Genomic DNA, 21834 nt, shown 5'->3' on the forward strand with positions numbered 1-21834 from the left:
AAAAATCTGGCGCTGGTCCTCCCCTTTTCCGAGGTTATAAAACCGCGCGTTTCGGCGGGACTCGCTCTCGTTCTGTTTTAGAATCTACCCAGTACAGTTGCTCTCGAAGTTTTTTTTTTGTTACGAAAAAGGTGTTTGTGTAATTCTTTTGTGTGGGCGAACAATAAAGAAGCTCTCTAGGAAACATCCGAGGGAACTTGAAGTCATCAAGTAGTAAGTGTTATCATTTATTTAATCATCATCTTTCCTTTTATTATTGAAAACGGTTCCACTAAAATAGTTTTTATGTATATATGTATTGTTACGTCAAAGGTTGGAAATTTTAAATGGGTTCATTTACCGTTACTCGGATGCTTAGGAAAAGGCACGAGAGTAGGTAAGGAGGAGGAAAGGGCTTGGAGAGTGACGTAATAGCCGATCCTTGCGTGGCGCGTATTTGGAGGGGCCACGCGTAAACGCACTAGGAATGGGTTCAAGTCGGTTGAGTGGAGAAACTAGCGCGTAGTATTTGTTCTTTTTAGGGAAAGAAATTTAATTCTTATTCCCTGGGATAGAACTTGAGGTGGTTTTTCGCAACAAAGGATACTTAGGTTAAAATGAAATAACTGTTTCAGAAATTCCAGCAATGTAATGGGTAATTTTAATCTTAATTAAAATACAAATTTAGAATAAAAAATAGATTAAATGAATTTAGAGATATAATGATATAAAAAGAAAGAGAAAGAGGACTTAATAAAAGATATAATTTAAACATTTTAAAGAAAGATGAAAAAGAAATGAATTAAGAATAAAATTTAAAAACTAACAATAATAATTTAGAATGGAGAGCATTATTCTAAGTCTATTTCTATTATTTCTGTTATCCGGGCCGTCGACCTCGGAAATACTCTGTCGATCAACCTGATCGGAGCCAGGAAGGGATGTTCCACCCCGGGATAATAAATGAGGATATTATGATCAGGAGTCGCCCTCCTGGCTTCCCTCCTAATCTCCTCGGGATCAAAGGAATCGGGGCCTATTGTATAGGCCCTTTCCGGGACGGGATCCGTCCACGGAGTGCAGGTGCTCCGGAGGAGTTCGAGGAGAGGGTCTACGACTTCTCTCGGTTCCTCTTGCTCCTCCAGGAACTCTACGCTCGGGGCGGGGGAAGGGGAACGTTCCGGGCTGTCAGGCTTATGCCAAGAGATGGTTTCATCTTCGGCAAAAGAGTCGACCTCCTCGGGTTCCCCAGGATAAGAAGTCGGTGACCGGATGGGAGAAGAGCATGCCCTAGGAGCAACTCCAGGAGAAGGTCCGGAGGAGTTCAAAGAAACGTCCGGAGTATAGGACGGAGTAGTAGGGCGGAACAACTCCGGCTCAGGTTGAGGCGGCGAAGTCGACCTCGGACGCGATGGCGAAGGTGTTCGCGCCGGAGTATTCCTCTCCGACTCAATGTCCTCGTTGTTACTCGGTGAGTTGGGAGGTACGGAAGGCAGAGGAGACCACGACCGCTCTGTTCTGACTTTCGGAGGTTCCGGTGTGACCTCCCTTGGCGCTGCCGCGAATAAGAATTGGACGAAGAAACTCTTGACCAATTCTCGTAATTCGCGGATCTTCCGATTTCTTCGGGCGCGGCTTTTCTTAATTGACCGAAGGTTTCTTGATTCCACTAAAAGGTGTCAATTTAAATTTAATTTAACGAAATGATTTTAGTGAAAAAAATGTCAGGGCAACACGCCGCATCGCTCCTTCTGGATCCCTCTATACATCACCTCCAAGATTCTTTCGGTACCTCTGACAGGATGGACCCTTACTCGAGCTAAGGTTTTGATAGTCACCATTTACTGGCGGCATATCGCAACCTCTGACAGGAGGAGATCCATTAACTGAGTCGAGTTAACGGAGAACCTAAGGGATTCTAGAGAGATGCCTATTTCGGAAAACGCGAACGGCATCCTGGCAAAACCCACGTCATTCATTTTCAAAGATATGAATTTTAGAATCTTAGTGGAACCATTTCAAAGGGGGCGGAAATAATAAGGTTGAATAAATGATGAAACTTACTTCTTGTCGTCTTCGGTTGCTCTCGGACGTATCCTTGACAACTTCTTTATTAATTTCTTTCGTAGACACAATGAAGTCACTAGTCACAAAACGTGAAGGCGATAGCTCGGATATATATATATATATATATATATATATATATATATATATATATATATATATTTGTAATTCAGAGACTGAATGAGAGCGAGTCCCGCAGGAACACGCGGTTTTATAACCTTGGAAAAGGGGTGGGCTAGCGCCGGATTTTCATTTTTGAAAGAGTCAGTGCTCTGATTTGGCGGCCATGTCTCTCCACTTTTCCTTTTCTTAATTATTGGTTACTCCGATCTTATCCCTTCTCTGATTTTCTTAAGCTCTAGTTTTCGTCCTTAGATTTTTAATTAGTGGTGAGGAGTTCCCGATATCTATTGGCTCGAGAGAAAAACTCGGTTGTACGAAACTCCGCCCGCATGGCTTCCCCTTCCAACCTTCCAAAATATTGTCATTAATAGTCGGGGAAAATTCCTAAGGACCCCCTTTTCGTTATCACCGGGTCGCGTTTGTTTATGAGATCCGGTCGTGTGTCATATTCTTATGACTGCGGAGCTTTCACCCTCTTTGTTTGTTTACGCTTCGTAGTCGCGGTCTCAAGTGCTTCACTTATCGCCAGATATTTGATATTGATTCCAAATTGTTTTAGGTTCCTTCTAATATTCTTTAAAGAGTTTTCTGTTTATGTTTTCCGTCGGTATCTATGCTGTGATTGTTCTAAGTTTCATTTAAGCATCCGGCGATAAGGATTTCGGAGTGTAAACTATTTCTTCTGAAAGCTTGGAAGTTCTCTCTCGTCACCAAATAGTCACGGTTTACTCTTTTTATCTAATTTATTGAACGCGTGTCGGAAAAAAGGAGATGTGGAGTCCGAAGACGTAACAGTATATTAAAATGAAAAACGAGGGAATGATCAGGGTGCCGTTCATATCTTATAATTTCGCTACCTCTTTTGAGTCCTCCCAGTTCTCCAGTAACTCGACCCGCCTAGTGAGCTTCCTTTTGTCGGGGGTTGCGATATGCCGCCAATAAATGGTGACTATCAAAACCTTGATTTGAGTAAAGCTCCATCCGGTTAGAGGAACTCTGAGAATTTTTGGAGTGACGTACGGAGAGACCCGAAAAAAAGAATGAGACGTGATGCCCTAGCATCTTCTCTCAATAATTCATTTATTATTTTAGTTTTTAAATCAATATCTTTTTAGTGGAATCATCAAATCTTAGAACAATAAAGAAAAGTCGGGCTCGCCGTAATCGGCAACTACGAAATCTGCGACAACTTGTCCAGAGCTTTTTTGTCCAATATTTGTTCGCGGCGGCGCCAGGGGAAGTTACTTACGACCCTTCCCGTAGAAGAGAAGAGCGGTCGTGGTCTCCTCTACCACGCGTTCCTTCGAATTCACCAGCTCCGGAAGAGACCTCTCAAGATAGGGATATTACCGCGGAACCGGCCCGTCTCCCGAGTCCGAAAGCCTCCGCAAGCGGATCCGAGCCTGAGTCGGAGCGTCTCCGCCCTACCTCTCCCTCCTATTCTCTTGACATTTCTTTAAATCCTGCCGGCAACTCTCCTGGAGCTGCTTCTAGAGCATGCTCCTCTCTTATCCCTTCTCCGATACCGCATCCTGGGGAACCCGAGGAGGTCGGCTCCTTTGCTAAGGACAATACCGTCTCTTGGCAAGAACCGGACGGCCCGAAACATTCCCCTTTCTCCGTCCCAAGTGTGGAGTACCTCGGGGAGCAAGAGGAACCGAGAGCGATCGTTGATCCTCTCCTTGAGCTCCTCCGGAAGACTTGCACTCCGTGGACGGATCCTGTCCCGGAAAAGGCCTTCACCATAGGCCCTGACTACTTTGATCCTGAGCAGATCAGGAGAGAGGCTAGTGAGGCTTCTCCTGATCAAAACATCCTCATTTTCTATCCCGGGGTGGAACACCCTTTTCTTGCTCCAATCAGGCTGATCGATCGGGTGTTTCCGAGATCGATGGCCAGGATCTCAGAGATCATTGAGATTGATTTCGATTAAAATTATTTAACTGTTTTTGTACTCTTTTGTACACATTTTTCTTTTACCGTTTATGTATTGTCACGATATTTTCTCTCCTCCTCGCGGAGGAGAGTCGCGGACAAAAAGAGACTGCCGTGCACGGAGGGAAAATCCGTGCACCGTCGTGACACGAGGGATAGGGAGGGAGGAGGGATCGCGGTACCTCGGCCGTATCCCGGCGCGGGACGGCGTAATCCGATAACGAAATAGTTTTGGGCGCCAGGCACGGACCCAGCCGTGCCGATTCGATTCACGAACGCTTTTCCCTTTTTAATAATTCACGGCAACTCAAACGGCCGTCACGCGCGGGGTTAGCTCATCCGAACAGAGAAAGGCGGGGTATCACAGGCGGAATTTTCGGACAGACGGGAACAACAGCACCAAATGATACTTACGCGAACAGGGCGAGTACAATTTTCAGTTCGTTTATTAATACTCAACGGAACGAGACAAATATGACGAATAACAAAAAAAAATAACAAAATAATCTTAATCGTGAGCGGGCTCAATCTTCGCGCGTTTACCTAGATCATGGCTTTAGTTTTGGACCACTATTAGATCGCCACAAGTATCTCCCTTGGATCTTGTTCTCCCGCAATTCTCGCGTCGGCCCGGACTGTTTTGGTGCCGGCCACGCGTCTCCCGCGCTCGCGCCGTGCTTTCGCGGGACCCCGCGACACAAAAGAATCGACGCGTTAAGACCGCCTGGCGTAAACGAGATCGCGTGATTTTTCTTCCGACCTCGGCCGCTGCCGAGGGCTCTCCGCGCAGACGCGACGCACTACAACCTAGCAAACTATAACATTAATCCACGCAAATAAACGGTACCGGTGTTTCCCGCGGGGTCCGGACCAGGGTGGGCGCACTCCCACCATTTTACGGGGGACGGAAGTTATAATGTAACGGGGACAGCGGCAGGCGGCAGCACTATCAGCCGCCATGTTGAATTTAGCTGTACCAGTGCATATAGCTGCACCGTTCCCGCCAATTTCATGTATGTGAATATAGCATGTCACTGTATTGCAGAGTGCATTGAAGTGTTGGTGTTGCTTTTTGTAATCATTCTGTCAAAGTGATTTGCAATAGAATTTGCAATAATTGCAGTGACAGTGAGTGCAAGTGAGTGACAGCAAGTGACAGAGATCAACGTACTCAACCAGGAGTGATCAGGAATAATCAGGAGTGGCCATCAGGACATCAAGAGTGATCATCAGGACGTCAGGAGTGACCAGGACATTGAAGATATTATAAAGTATTATTTAAGTAAGAATTTTGAGGCTTCTTTTGGTAAGTACAATCTTAGTACAATCTAATAAAGATATATATTCATTTTATTAAAAAATAATAAAACTTATGTATATGTAAAATGATATAGAAGTTGTAATAACAATATAATTAGTTTCAGGTGTCGAAGATGGTACGTAGATGTTGTGTGCCAAAGTGCACATCTGCTTCAAGTATGCCAGTGCATAGGTTTCCAAAAAATAAAGAAAAAGCTGAAGCCTGGCTAAAAGCTATAGATCGGAATGATTTGATTGGTAAGTCTTAATTACAAAATAGAAATATTCCAGCAAACACAATGTTAAATGTAACGTACATGTTAATTGTAATTTCCTACTCAATAATGTAACTGTTAGATCTGTTTTATAACAGTTACGTTATTGAGTAAGAAATTACAACTAACATTTACATTACATTTAACATTGTGTTTGATGGCATATAACATTAGCTATATTTTAAATATAAAACATTAAAAAGTAAAATTATTAATGTTCTTTATTTAATTTAGAATTTATTTGTTTACAGATTTACCACAGGAGAAGCAGAACGAATTGAGAATTTGCACAGAACATTTTACAGAAGACATGTTCATCAAGGACAGATCCCGGCGATGTCTCAAAGAAGATGCATACCCTATATCAAATATGAATTTATTTAATACTAATATTAATAATGATAATATTAATACCGATATTCATTTTTCAAATACTGCCGAAAATTCTACAAATAATGTTATTTTGGTTGCAGGTTCCCATCAAGATAATATCAAAATTATTAAGAAAGAAGAAAAAATTAATAATCTAAAGTTAAAATTAAGGAGGCAAAAGAAGAAAGTTTATAAAAACAGACTTATTATTAAGAAGTACCGCCATAAATTAAAAGAAAGGAAAAGAAAAAATAAATGGGAACAAGCTGTAACAAATCTATCTGGCACCCAAAAAATTTTTATGGATATGATGTTAAACAACTTAAATGTTGGATTACAGGTATGCTTTTTTACTTTTTATTTACGATAATTTTAACGGTGTTTATACCTAGTAAACACAACATTAAACGTAACATATGTGTTAGTTATAATTTACTACTTAATAATGTAACTGTGTTTTACACAGATGTGTTTTATAACATTTACATTATTGGTAGAAAATTACAACTAACACGTATGTTAAGTTTAGCGTTGTGTTTGCTGGGTAACTTAATTGAAACATTTTGAACACAATGTTCATTTTTAATCAATTTTTCACATTTTTTAAATTATATTTTATTCGTGAAAAAATAAGAATTTCGCAAAATTTAATATATTTCTTTATTATCTTCTCAACAAAAACAATGTTACACGTCATAAACGTGTTGTAAATTCTTAAGCAATAATGTAACTTGTAAAACATATTTGTTTTATAACAGTTACATTATTGAGTAAGAAATTTCAAGTAACACGTTTATTAAGTTTAACATTGTGTTTGCTGGGTAAGTTAATAGAAACATTTTAAACAGAATGTTCTGTTTTTTACACAGTGTTAATTTTTTTTGTAAAAAGAAAGTGTTAAATAGTTATAAGATAGTGATATTGTTAAATTTAATTGGTTTTGTTATAAGTGTAAAAATATAGTAATAATAAGGTAAGCAGTAATATTAATAATTATAATAATAATACTATTTATTAACAACATTATAAACAATTATTGTTATTTTTTATATTGTATTAAATTGTAAATTTTTTAAATTTGAAGGATATCTGTGACATTTCCACGTACAGTCCAAGATCATCATTATCTTTAACGGATGAAGCCACACATGATTTTTTTTTACAACAAGAAGGGCAAACAATATACGACAGTCAAGATTACAAATGTACAAAGCAGGTAAAATGGTGTATAAAATGTTGAGAATATGTATAAAATGTCCTCATATATTTTTAATGTTATTTTGTAATACTTATATTAATGTGCACTTTTAATTTGAATGAAATAAAAACTCTTCTATTTTTTAAATGCATGTATATCTATTTTCTATTTTTACTTATTGCTACTTTTATATATTCTTTTTCTTTGAATGTGATTTTTTCTAATTTCTATTTTTTTCTGTTTTTTTTGGGCTATGTATTATGTGGTATTATGTTTATTTTGCTTGGATTTGCTTGGAGGTTTTTTTAATCACATTTTGATTGTTTTATGCTTTAATATACTGTTTATTATTTTTGTATAGAACTTATATAAAATTATATTCTGTTACAGGGACGTCGATATACAGCGGAACAAAAGACCCTTGCATTGACTTTGTATAAGTCAATGGGAAAGCGTGCATACGGGCGACTTCGGAAAGTTTTTATTCAGATTCTTGCCAATAAAACTTTGCAATTGGTGCTAAATAAGATACCATTGTCCCCTGGGTTGAACCTTTTTATCCTGAGACATTTGAAGCATGTTGCTAAAAATATGTCAATGAAGGAAAAAGTGTGCATCCTTATGTGGGACGAAGTATCAATACAACCCAAACTCACGTATAATATCCGGAAGGATATTATATGTGGTTTTGAGGATTGGGGCACCAATCGTACAAGCAAAATGGCAGATCACGCGTTGGTTTTTATGTTGCGAGGATTAACTTCGGGTTGGAAAATGCCAATATCGTTTAGTTTTTGTCAAAATCAAACTAATACCGCTCAACTCATTCGGTGCGTTAAGGAGCATGTTTCAAAAATTAATAATGCAGGCTTTTCCATTGTCGCTACGGTTTGCGATCAAGGGTCATCAAATATGGCAGCCATCCACGGGCTGCTGCAACAGACATACACGAAACGTGATTTACAGAATAGAAAACAAAGTATTTATAACACTTTTGCATGTTAAAAGTACAAATAATTTATATTTACTTTATTAAAATATTTTTCTGTTTACAGGACAAACTTTTGAGGTGGGGAAAGCAGAAATTGTGCCACTTTTCGATCCGCCCCATCTTATTAAATGTATTCGCAACAATTTGTTGACCAAAGATCTCATTTTGAATTACAACAGAAGCAATAGTAATACAAACGAAATTGTATCATGGGATGTTATTAAGAAGGCCTGGATAATTGATCGAAATATTAATATAATTCGTCCACAACTGAAAAAAATAACAAAACGCCACATTCTTGAAAAAAAAATTAATAAAATGCGGGTCAAATATGCTACACAAGTATTAAGTGGAACAGTGGCTAGTTGCATTGAAACGTTAACTAGAGCTAAATGTAAGTATTAACATAATTATATGTATTGTAAAATAGATACATGATATATAAATTGTGTAAATACCATAAATATTTTGTTGCAGGTACCGTTACCATCGATGATGAGAAGTTGGAAATTTCTCATGAAAAAGGAATACCAACAGCTGAAGCAATTAATTTCTTCAACAATTTATTTGATTCCGTGAATGGCAGCGCTAAATATAATACTGACGAAGTCGAGCTACGTAGTCCGGTTATTGAAGGTAGTATTCATCACGAATTTTGGACGAATGCGAAACAAAAATTAAAAAAGATTAAATACGTAGATAAAATTTCGCGTAATCTTGTAACGATTCCGACTCTTGCTAATTGGATTTTAACTTTAGACGGGTTTCAGAAATTGTGGTCTATTTTGCAAAAAAAATTTAACTTTAATAAATTTATCACGCGTTATTGTAATCAAGATCCATTAGAAAACTTTTTTGGCCAAATTAGAAGTCACGCTGCGCGATACAATAACCCAATTCCAAAACATTTCGAAGAATCTTTTATTACTTTATTAATCAGTAATTTAAAATCGGTATCTGTAGCTGGAGAAAATTGTGAAGTTAACGTTAACGATCATATGTTATGCAACTTAGAATATTATGTAGATAATTCGCGTTTTGATGATAACATTAATATCAATAATAATAGTAACGAGGAATCAGATTTAATTTCCGAACATAACATTACAGATAATTCTATTATAGCGTTAATTTTTGATCATCCGGAATTAATTATTTCAAAAATTTTAAAACAACTTGATAATTGCTCGTTTTGCGAAAGTAGTGCCAAGAGTCGAGAATTTACCGTTTGTGCTAGGCAAATTGTTACCGCGGTTAATAAATTGTTGCGAATAAAAGGTCATTGGCGTAATTTATTTAAAATGATAGTAACGCATTTCGATAATTGGAATATAAAGTTAGATTGGATAGAATGTGATGAACACCGAGAAAATTTTTTTAAAGTTATGGTTAGAGTTATCGGACTTAATAGTATAACGTCGTGGTGCGAAGCAAAAAATAAATTTATTGTAACTGAAGCAAACTTAGATTCAGAAATTGTTAATAATATTAAGGATAGTAGAGTTTTACGCGGAAAATTTTTACAAAATTTGTGTAACGTTCGTGAATTAAAAAGAAAACGTAAATTGTAAAATTAGAATTGTTCTTAAAAGAAAAAAAATTATTATATATGTATATAAGATTAATGTAAGTATGTTTGTATGCATGTATGTATAACATGTATGTATGTATGTATATATTATATATTTGTTAATTTATTGTAAGTATGAAGTGTGAGTGTGTAGTTTAGCAAATGAGATAGGTAGGGTTCTTCTACTTGGCATTACTGCCTAAAGAAGTCATACTTTCTTTATGACCTATAAGCTAGGACATAAGAAGGTATGCCTTTAGGTTGGAGTAATGTTCAAGGAAAGATGCGGCGTCTTAGCAGGCGCAGGACATGTCGCATCTGAGAAGAAGTTTAGTTTTCTGAATGTTGCACAATTGCTCTGACCATAGGTGTATCATCGGAGCACAACGATGATACACGGTAGAGTATATTGTCATAGAACGTCTTTTGAATGTTTAATCAAGTGTTTTATTTGTATAACGTATGTGTATTTTGTATATTTGCATGTTGTATGTGTGTATTACTTTATGTTTATGCATGTTTATATTTTAATTGTGTATGTTTGTTACGTGTGTTATACTTATACGTTGATGTACTTATATTGTTATGTGTATGAATGGATGTGTGCTGAAAATACATGTTGAACTTGTAAACGGGCGACATATGATGTTCTTTTCCTATTGTTGTCTAAGTTGGATTATATAACATATAATCCAATCAATAATTCAATAAGAGAAAAACAGTATGTTGCTTGTTTATTAGGTTGTGCATCACATTTTTTAACCACACCGGATATTTTAATACTCATTATAAATCCGACAGTCCGAAGTCTGAAAAGTGGGACGGAAAAATGTCTTGCAAAATCTAATTTTGCTTGGAGAAGTCCCTTGCCAGTGCTCTGGGACTTAGAAAATATTCTACTGTCATCATATATATAAAATGTAGGATGTTGCAGAAAGTATTCTGATTATGTATATACATCAATTAAAATAAAAAGTTTTTTTCCAGTATCTTTTTGCTTATATTTTTTATTGCAACATGTATAAATAAATAAATACTGGTAGTAGTAAGCATGTGCGCGCGCGCGCATTCATTTCATTTTAGCGCGAATCCCACGTGACCTATTTTAGTTCGTCTTTTCCGGGGGGACAGCGATAGAGGCGCTGAAAATCGGTCCCCACTTTTTACAAGAGCGAGTGCGCCCACCCTGGTCCGGACACCGGCCGTCAGACGCCCGTCGGGTGCCACTCTCTACCGTTAAGTCCTTGCCTTGCGACAAGGATCCACCAAATACTCTGTTGGGCCCGTGTGCCCGTTCGACGTGGCCGGGTCTTGTCTGAGCCGACGCCGGTCTCCCCGGGAAGCGGAAGGTTTCACAAAATAATATTTTCGCAATGCGGGTGGAGGATCTCACCGAATATACGTCCAGGTCCTCGTGTCGTCTTTGCTCTCTCGCACTCTCTTTCGCATCGTCTTCGCTCGCTTCGTCTCACTTCCGCTCAATCGCTCTTATCTCGCTAGTTCTAGCCCTCGCTATCGCCCGCCTTGGTCGCCGGTCTACACGGAAGAGAGCGAGGACCGCGCGAATTTTTGGCACGAGGCCCGGCGTATCCCCACTCTCGCACCTCGATTTTTCCGCGCTATGTTGCCGATTTCCCGCGGAAGCCGCTGCCCTCACAGAGCCCTATCGGTACTAGCCGGTTGGCGCGGGTTTCGGATAGTCCGTTATCGCAACAATTCCCCTCGCAGGTAGTTCTCGGCGCCAAAATGCGTAGACGCCAAGTCTTCTCCAAGGCTCTCGGAATGGATGGCCTCCCATCCCGGGCCCGTATCCGGTCACCCTCTCTTCCGGCAGTTTGCGCCCCCGCATATGGTCCGCTCTTCTCGCTCCTCCCGCGGCAAGGACGGTTGGTAATTCCGACAACATACGGTAGCAACAAAAATTCATCACCGCGATCTTTAATTATCGCCCCAAAACAAAATGAAGGACTCTCCGGAGATTCCCGCGTCCCCTCCCCCTTCTCTATGCTATCGCGGCTCGTCCAGCGCCGCCGCGCTTTGTGACCGCCGCGGGGAGCTGCGACGAAGCAGCCAAAGCCGCCACGTCACATTATATACAGGGTGTCTCACCCCATGTGTCGAATCCGTTAAGAATAGATAGAACTCGGGTAGACAAATAAGAAAGTCCCACACCATTTTGCAAAATTCTCAATGATTATTGAGAAAAAAATTAATTTGTCTAGCGCAAGAGCGAAAAGGAAGCCACGCGTGAGTGAGCGCGACAGACGACGGCGCCATTCCTAGCCATTTGCCTGTCGCGCTCACTCGCCCGCAGCTTCCTTGTCGCTCTTGCGTTAGACAAATTAATTTTTTTCTCAATAACCATTGAGAATTTTGCAAAATAAGATGGGACTTTCTTATTTGTCTACCCTAGTTCTATCTATTCTTAACGGATTCGACACATGGGGTGATACACCCTGTATATATTCTCACATTTATGGTCTACTGTTTGTTTATTCATACTTGCGTATTATAAAATTATTTTTATTAATTGATGAAGTTAACTATTTGAAAAATTAGAAATAATTAATATATATATTATTACTTTTTATTTCCTTGTTTCAATTCCTTTGTATTGGTTAGTTTATAATAAATGTTAATTTTTAATAATTAAAAACCTAATTTTTCTGCATTTCTTAAATGGCCCTTAAAATCCATTTGCTGCGAAACCACCTCCGGTTCTTTCTCTGGAAACAAGAATTAAAATTCTTTTCCTTAAAAGAACAAAAATCGCGCTAATTCAAACCTTTTGTTGCTTAAATCTATTCCTAGCGCTTTATATGCGTGGCTGTGAACCGCACGCGTCACGCAAGGATCGGTAGTTGCGTCTCTCTCTCTCTCTCTCCGAACTCTTTACCTGCTCTCGAGCCATTTCCTTAACTACCGCGAAGCGGTAATCTTCCTTTAAGAAAAATAATTCCATTCCTGACGTAACACCTAGACGATGTCGTAATATATGGCCCAACGCTCGAAGAACACAACAAAAGTTTAAGAAACGTCTTTAACAAACTAAGGGATGACAACCTGAAACTCAAGCCCGATAAGTGTGAATTCCTGCGAAAGGAAGTATTATTTTTGGAACACATAATTACGGAAAACGGAATACAGCCGGATCCAGCAAAAATTAAAGCGGTAACAAATTTCCCGGTACCAAAAAAGGTAAAAGATATCCAAGTTTTTATAGGACTAGCCGGATACTACCGAAAATTTATAGAAAACTTTTCAAAAATAGCGAAACCGCTAACAAACTTAACAAAGAAGGGAGAAAAATTTGAATGGATCATAAATCAGCAAAATGCGTTTGAAGTATTAAAAGAGAAATTAACAACAGCACCGGTATTGAAATACCCTGACTTCACAAAACAATTTATAGTGACAACGGACGCAACAGATTATGCAATAAGAGCCATAATATCACAAGGCACCATCGGAGAAGACCGCCCAATTGCTTACGTAAGCAGAATACTGAACAAAGCGGAAAGAAATTACAGTACAACGGAAAAAGAACTGTTCGCGATAGTATGAGCAGTAAAACATTTCTGACTATACATATATGGAACAAAATTTCTAATAGTAACCGACCATAAGCCGCTCATATGGTTGTTTAATGTAAACTATCCTGGCTCGAGATTAATAAGATGGCAATTAAAACTTGAAGAGTACACATACAAAATAATACACAAAGACGGAAAGAAAAATACGAACGCCGACGCAAGAAACAAAAATTAATAAATTAACAACAGAAACAAGAACTTACACAGAAGAAGAAAAGGCAGAAATAATAAGAGATTATCATGACAGCCCAATAGGAGGTCATCAAGGAACAACGCGCACATTAAGAAGAATAAAACTACAACATATTTGGAAAGGCATAAATAAAGACGTCGAACAACACATAAGCAAATGCGAAAAATGTCAAAGGAACAAGTTAAGCAAGAAAACAAAAATGCCCATGATAATAACAGACACACCAAAACGACCGTTGGAAAAATGTGCACTAGATATAGTCGCACCGTTAACTATTACAAACACAGGAAATAGATTATAGAATATATTAACGTTCCAAGATGCACTGATAAAATTCAGTAAGGCCATACCAGTGCCGAACCAAGAAACAGCCACGGTAGCTAAGGCATTTGCGACAAAAATCATCTTTGAAAATGGCATACCAGAAAAAATACTAACAGACCAAGAGACAAATTTCATAAACGAAATGTTTAAAAACATATGCAAATTATTAAAAATCGAAAAAATACAAACTACGGCATACCATCTAGAAAGCAACGGAACACTGGAGAGATCGCATAAAACATTAGCGGAATACCTTCGACACTACATAAATAGCGCGATCAAACAGATTGGGACGAATGGGTACCGTACGCGATGTTCGTATATAATACCACACCGCATACGGCAACAGGATATACACCATTCGAGCTGGTATACGGACACCAGGTAGCTCTACCTACGGCACTGACGACAACACCGAGAAACACGTACACGTACGATAATTACGCGCAAGAGCTGCGAGAAAAAATACGCGCATCGAATTTACTCGCGAGGGAACATTTAAAAGAAGAAAAGGAGAAATCGAAAACATGTTTTGACAAGAATATTCGTGAAAGAAAATTTAGAATAGGCGATCAGGTGCTAATCCACGACGAAACGGTAAGAAAAGGAAGATAAAAAAAACTGGATGCACAGTGGATAGGACCACACTCAGTACTAGAAAAGAGCAGAGAAGTTAACTATATTATAAGGAAAGGAAGAAGAAGCATAAAAGTCCATGCAAACGAACTAAAGCTATTCATAGAAAATTAAACGTTGAAAAAAAAAAAAAAAAAAAAAAAAAAAATAATAATAATAATAATAATAATAATAATAATAAAATTTTCTTACGTACCACTCGTCAGAGAATAAACATGACGATAATCCTCCTCCTCCATCTGAAGAACCACAAGTAGGTTCGGCACCCGCAGAAGACAAAAAATGCGACTACGCACGGGCGGAATGTCAGCGGCATAACACGCATGACACCGCAGGGCCATAAAGCCCTGCCGGCAAAAGACGCACTCGACCCATCGGCGGCGAGATTCGGCACCATTAAATAACACATCAACAGAACTATAATAAGAAACATTATTAAAAAAATTTTTTCCCCTTTTTCCCTTTTCACAAAAAACAAAAGACAAGTACTTACGACATAATGAAAGACCCTGTTGCGGCATTATCACAGCCCTGGCAAAATTCAAAATTCCCGGCAGCAGGGAATAAACTGATAACGCGCGATTGGTCGCGCATCCCCACCCTATCCTTCTTCTTTGTTTCCTGCAAGTTCGTGGCTGAGAGGCATTCTGCTGTTAAGACAAGGAGACCATCCACGTGTACATTGAGAGAAGGCCGGCAATCGGATAGCTAAGATTTTTCATTACATCTAATTGTTGTAAGAACCGGCTAAGTTAATACGCCTGCTTAAGGGGAAACAACTGATTTTTAATAAAAGGCCATAGGGCCATCGAAAGCACTTTTCTCATTTAAACACAGGTAATCTCAAGCCGTTATTATATCGGTTAGCAACGAACTTAATGCGAAGTATTTTTTAATCAAATGCTTCCTAGCTCTGAATTTAGAGCAAACAGTCATTAAGCTCTCAACAACGGGCTATCTAAGAAAAACAAATAAGTTCTCAACATCGAACTAACAATACAAAACTAACCTTGCTCTTAACATCGAGCTATCAATTAAGGAATCATGCTCTCAACATCGAGCCTATACTTTCGTAAAAATCAGGTGTAAAACCAGATACCCTGACATTCTATTCCCTTTATTTCTTTTTATTTTCAGGTTGTGTTCTTTTAGTTTTATATTGTTTTTTCCCTTTGTTTAACATGCTGTAGAATTCAGATCTTATTTCTTTTTGATTATAATTATTTAATGAAAATATATCAGGCGATATTGTATTAAATAATAAAATGAGAATCGCAAAATGTAATATAGTTAATTCTATTACAATTAAATCTCTACCAGCCTAAACATTAAAATGGTCCTTCGAGCCGGATTCTGAGTTCCACAATTGCATGCTCACTGTGTAACATATTTTCATGAAATGAAACTTCTTACATTAATCATTTTACAATTTATTTTTGAAACATCTTTTCATCAGCACATTACTCAAAACCCTTTGTGTTACTTTAACTTAACTTATGTAAAAAATTAATAATAAAAAGGTATCATAATATTAACTTTTTTAAGAACTATATGCATATATACAATTAACCACATATTATCTGTATACTGAGCTTCATCTTTAAAAAAAAAAAAAAACCCTTACATAATATACACATCTTATATTATTATTGTTTTGAGTACTGTCTTGATGATTTCTTTGTATACACTACACTGTTTTTTATTCTTTCATTTCTATTCTGTCATTAACACTTTTATAACCATTTCACAGGTTTCAATTGAAATTCATAAAATAAAATTAGAATTGGTCTAACGTGTTGAGGTAAAAATCCTCTTTTTTTTGGATAAGATTCATCAGTTCACGTTTATCTAAGATCAACCAACATGGCCCCGGTGGAGGCTAGAATTTTGTTACAACGTAGCAGGTTCCATGTAATCCAAACTGCAGCGGACTTCGTAGAAGATGAATCCGCATCCATGAATCGTCAATTGACTCAACTTCGACTAACAATGCTAGACTCTGACTGAAACAAATTTCAACAAGAACATGAAGATCTGTGTCTTAACGAGAGCGAATTTCTAAAAAATCATTCCTATTTAAAGGAAAAAATTTACGAAAGGTGTCACGCGTTCTACGTGTATTCACGTGCTAAACTACTTTCGCAAGATGAAGACTCAGAGACTCTAGGTCTTTCAAATATAACCGAGGCTTCAGATCGAGAAATTCCAACTACACATTTGCGAAAGGACTCTTTGCCTCGAGTAAAGATTCCCGCCTTTTCTGGCGATTATAAGTCATGGCCGGAGTTTCATGATTTATTTGTCTCGTTAATTACAACTCATACCGGCTTATCAAAAGTAGAAAAAATGCAATACTTGAAAACGTGCCTAACCGGAGGCGGCAAAATTCATAGCAAACATACAGACAAAAGGAGATAACTTCAAGCTTGCTTGGAAACTTTTAATTTCTCGGTTTGAAAACAAAAGACTTTTAATCAATACTGAGCTAGATCGCCTAACAAATCTAAAACCATTAAAGGAAAAAAGCGCACAAGGTCTAAGAGATCTTCTTATCACACTGCAGGGAATACTCGGCACGTTATCAGCCCTTGGCTGCCAAGTTCGGCATTGGGACCCGATTATAATACACCACTTCGCAAGACTGTTGGACTTTGAAACAAGAGAAGCATGGGAAGTTTCTCTTGGAGCTTTAAAAACATACCCAAAATTAAACGAATTCGAAGAATTCTTGCAAGGTAGAGCCACCGCAGCGGAAAGTCTCTATTCGACCGCTACAACCGAATCTCATAAGAAACAAGCTACATTCTCAAATCGCAAAATTCCTAACAGAACAGTTGCTCACTTTACTTTACCTCAAACTAATCAAAATCTTCGTTGTCCTCTCTGTGGAGAATCACATACGCTTACCAGGTGCAATATTTATCAATTAAAGGGAATCAAACAACGAAGAGAGTACGTGATAAAAAATCGAAGATGCTTAAACTGCTTAAACCCACATGACATAAAGGTTTGTAAATATCCGAGACGATGCCTTAAATGCGGCAAACGTCACCATACTTCGCTACACGATAACCAATTTCAATCAACCGCTCGTATTAACAATAATAATAAGGAGAATTTACAGCAATTAAATACTACCAATAATTGACATATGGAGCAACAGGGCGAGACTCTGCAGGAGAAATCCATTGAAATGAGATCTAATTATTCTACATTGACCGTATCTTCACGACCTCTGACATTATTAGCTACGAGTCGAGCCTTGTTGGTCAAACCTCAAGTAGAACTGTATCCTGTCCGCCTACTTATGGATCAAGGTTTTGAATTATCCTTTATTAAAGAGGACATTGTACAACGTGCAGAACTCAACAGAAAAACTGCTTCATTACCTTTACAAGGAATAGGAGGTAAGTTCTTTGGTCATACGAGAGGAAAGGTTTCCATCAGCCTTCAGTCTATTTATGATTCAGAACCGAGCTGCACAATTGAACCATACATATTATCACAATTAACTGCCAGCATACCACTCTTCAACTTAAAGAAACGCCTTTGGCCTCACATTGAAGGTTTAAACTTAGCGGATCCGGACTTCTCCAGTTCTGGGCCAATTGACATTTTAGTAGGAGCAGATTATTTCGGCAAAATAATAAAACCAGGACTTATTATCGAAGATAGTAATTCGCCTATAGCTCAACAAACTATATTCGGCTGGATATTATCTGGACCTTTTTCAACTATTTCAACTTATCAACAAAACGCACATTCTCATCACTGTACTGAGGACAACGAGCTGCAAGATATTCTTTCCAAATTTTGGTTACAGGAAGAAATATCGCCTACTATCACCTCCAGCTTAACTGAGGACGAACAAAGTTGTGAACAGTACTATGTAACAACGCACAAACGTGATAGTAACGGGCGATATATTGTTCGCCTTCCTCTGTTTACAGATCCTAGAAATTTAGGAGAGTCAAGGTCACGTGCTCTCAGCTGTCTAAATAGAATGATCTTGCGTTTTGAAAAGGACCCTAAACTCTATAAAATGTATACCGAATTTCTTGACGAATACAAAAATCTAGACCATATGACGCTAGCAGACAACATAAATAATGACCAATCTTCTTATTATTTGCTTCACCACGAAGTGCTTCGAGAAAGCAGTATTACTACAAAATTAAGAGTCGTATTCAACGGCTCCAGTCGTACCAGCAATGGGTTATCACTTAATGACATTATGTATTCTGGCGCAAACCATCAAAGAGATATTTTTGACATACTCCTATGGATAAGGACTCATAGAATTCTCTTTTCCACTGATGTGGAAAAGATGTTTAGACAAATCGCATTACATCAAGACGATTGGAGTCTACAAAAAATTTTATGGAAGGAGAACGACGGAAGAATAAAGGATTATTATCTCACGACTTTAACATATGGGATGAATTGCGCTCCCTTTCTCGCCTTACGTACTATGCATCAATTAGTATTAGACGAAGGACACCGATTCCCGCTAGCGATTTCTTGTATAACTACAGGTCGTTACATGGACGACATATTCGGAGGACCTAAAACAACAACAGAAGCGAAAAACGTTATTCAAGATTTAATCGGACTTTGCAATGCCGGCAAGTTCCCGCTGCAAAAATGGAACAGTAATTTTCCTGAAGTTCTACCAACAACGATAAAGGAGTCTTCTAACTTAGTTGAAACAGACAACAACTTATACAAAATCCTAGGTCTCGGATGGAAGCCGAAGACTGATGAATTTCACTTCTCAGTTAACAAAGCAGACAAAGCGACTTATACAAAACGATCAATAGCATCGGACATCGCCAGAATTTATGATCCACTAGGATTAAGCGCGCCTGTAATAATCACGGCAAAAATTATATTACAAGAAATTTGGGCACTAAAACTCGGATGGGACGAACCAATCTGTACAAATCTGCATCAGAAATGGACACTATTCCGTAATGACTTAATAAAATTGAATCATTTGGCGATACCCAGGTGGCTAAAGGGAATTCGTCAAAACGTTACAATTGAATTACATGGTTATTTAGACGCTTCGCAACAAGCAATGGCGGCAGCAATTTATATCAAGATTGTTTTAAATGATAGAAACATAAATACTCAATTAGTGTGTGCAAAGACTAGAGTAGCACCGATTAAAAAAATGACCATACCGCGTCTAGAGCTAACTGCTGCTCTTATGTTGACAAAGCTAATTGTAAATGTACAAAAGGCCCTTAATCTCAATGACATCAATATACATTGCTGGACGGATTCATCCATTACTTTGGAATGGATCAACTCACACCCATCGAAATGGAAGGATTTTGTAAGAAATAGAGTAGCAGCCATCCATGACTTACTACCTACTAGTAAATGGCATTTTGTTCCGAGTAAGCAAAATCCGGCAGATTGTGCGACTCGTGGTATTACACCAGATAAACTTATCAATAATTTACTATGGTGGAAAGGTCCCGCATGGCTATCAGAATCAAGCAATCATTGGCCAACGTTATCAGATCCTCAAAATGACGAAGCACTCCTGGAGATGAGACCGGGAAATTTTATGATTGCCTCTCAAGCGACACCTCCATACTGGAATTTATTAGACCGGTTCTCCTCGCTTACCAAACTAGTACGAGTGGTTGCCACTTGTATCCGTTTTATAAATTATAATAGAACAAGACCAAGGTCGTCCCTTCGTCTCTACCCCCTCACTCCAAAGGAGTTAGAGCACAGTACAAAAGCTTTAATAGCAATTATACAAAAAGCCTGGTTCGCAAAGGAGTTACGTATAATATCCAAAGGAGAACAGCTTCCAACTTCAAATGCCTTGATAAGGTTAACTCCATTTATAGATCAGGAAGGATTACTACGCGTAAGAGGTCGACTTCACTTCGCATCCATAGACAAAGAAGCGAAACATTAGATCATCTTGCCGAAACATTCTCCATTTACGAATTTAATTATGGACGACGCGCACAAAAGAACCCTGCATGGAGGAACACAAGTAACATTGTGTTACATTTGACTTAAATATTGGATCGTGGGCGGCAGAACGCCTGTTAGATCGCACATTCTAAAATGCACTATCTGTGCGCGTTATAGGTCAACACGAGCTAAACAGCTCATGGGTCAACTACCAGAAGCACGCGTTACTCCCTCACGTCCTTTTACAAATTCAGGTTTGGATTATGCAAGTCCTATCATGATTAAGACTTGGCGAGGGCGGGCGGCACGCTCGTACAAAACCTATATAGCCATTTTTGTATGCCTCGCTACTTCTGCGCTCCACTTAGAAGTAGTGACTGATTATACAGCCGAAGCCTTCATCGCAGCATATAAAAGATTTACAGGCCGTAGAGGAATTTGCTCCACTCTTCAGAGCGACTGTGGCACAAATTTTATTGGAGCCGATGCACAACTTCGACAATTATTTAACGAGACTTCCGTCGAGCTCAAGCATTTAGCTGACCTATTGACAAACGACGGCACTGAATGGAAATTCAATCCTCCGTCCGCTTCTCATTTTGGAGGAAAATGGGAGAGTGCAGTAAAGTCTACAAAATATCATCTTCGAAGAATCCTTAAGGATGCCATTCTAACTTATGAAGAGTTAACAACAGTGATAATTCAAATTGAAAGCGTCTTGAACTCAAGACCTTTATGTCCGTTGTCTGATGACGTTTCTGATTATGCTGCCTTAACGCCTAGTCATTTTTTGATCGGCGAATCCCTAACCATCATCCCGGAGCCTGACTTAACATCAGTGCCTACAAATCGTCTTTCTCGCTGGCAGCTTCTTCGACAGAAAGTAGACCTATTTTGGAAAAGGTGGTCGACTGAATGCCTTCAACGGTATCAAGCCATATCTAAGTGGCATCATCCTTCCCACGAGATCAAGGAGGGCTCGCTAGTCCTTATAGTGGACGAGAGATATCCACCGGGAAAATGGCCTCTAGCTAGGGTTCTCAAATTACATCCCGGTGTAGATGGCCTAACGCGAGTCGTTACAGTGAAGACTAAATCATCAGAGTTCAAGCGCCCAATAGCAAAGATTTGCATACTCCCGGTAGATACAATGGATTCGTATTCGACGAAGTAGTTGTCGAAGGCGGGCGGCATGTTGCGGCATTATCACAGCCCTGGCAAAATTCAAAATTCCCGGCAGCAGGGAATAAACTGATAACGCGCGATTGGTCGCGCATCCCCACCCTATCCTTCTTCTTTGTTTCCTGCAAGTTCGTGGCTGAGAGGCATTCTGCTGTTA

General features: G+C 38.7%; 2 protein-coding genes across 2 annotated transcripts; both read left to right on the forward strand.

The window, feature by feature from the left end:
* The first annotated feature begins 17703 nt into the window (after positions 1 to 17703).
* Positions 17704 to 20493, forward strand: LOC139110897 (uncharacterized). The gene has a single exon (XM_070670859.1). The coding sequence runs from the start codon at positions 17704 to 17706 to the stop codon at positions 20491 to 20493; it is 2790 nt and encodes a 929-aa protein (XP_070526960.1).
* A 67-nt stretch (positions 20494 to 20560) lies between these two features.
* Positions 20561 to 21669, forward strand: LOC139110898 (uncharacterized). Its single transcript, XM_070670860.1, has 2 exons — positions 20561 to 20574; positions 20673 to 21669. Exons 1-2 carry the CDS (start codon positions 20561 to 20563, stop codon positions 21667 to 21669), a joined length of 1011 nt encoding a protein of 336 aa, XP_070526961.1.
* Positions 21670 to 21834: the final 165 nt, after the last annotated feature.

The sequence above is a fragment of the Cardiocondyla obscurior genome, linkage group LG22, assembly GCF_019399895.1.
Source record: "Cardiocondyla obscurior isolate alpha-2009 linkage group LG22, Cobs3.1, whole genome shotgun sequence".
Classification (NCBI taxonomy): domain Eukaryota; kingdom Metazoa; phylum Arthropoda; class Insecta; order Hymenoptera; family Formicidae; genus Cardiocondyla; species Cardiocondyla obscurior.

Coding starts and splice junctions, on each gene's coding strand:
- LOC139110897 (XM_070670859.1), top strand. CDS start 17,704: ATGGAGCAACAGGGCGAGACTCTGCAGGAGAAATCCATTGAAATGAGA.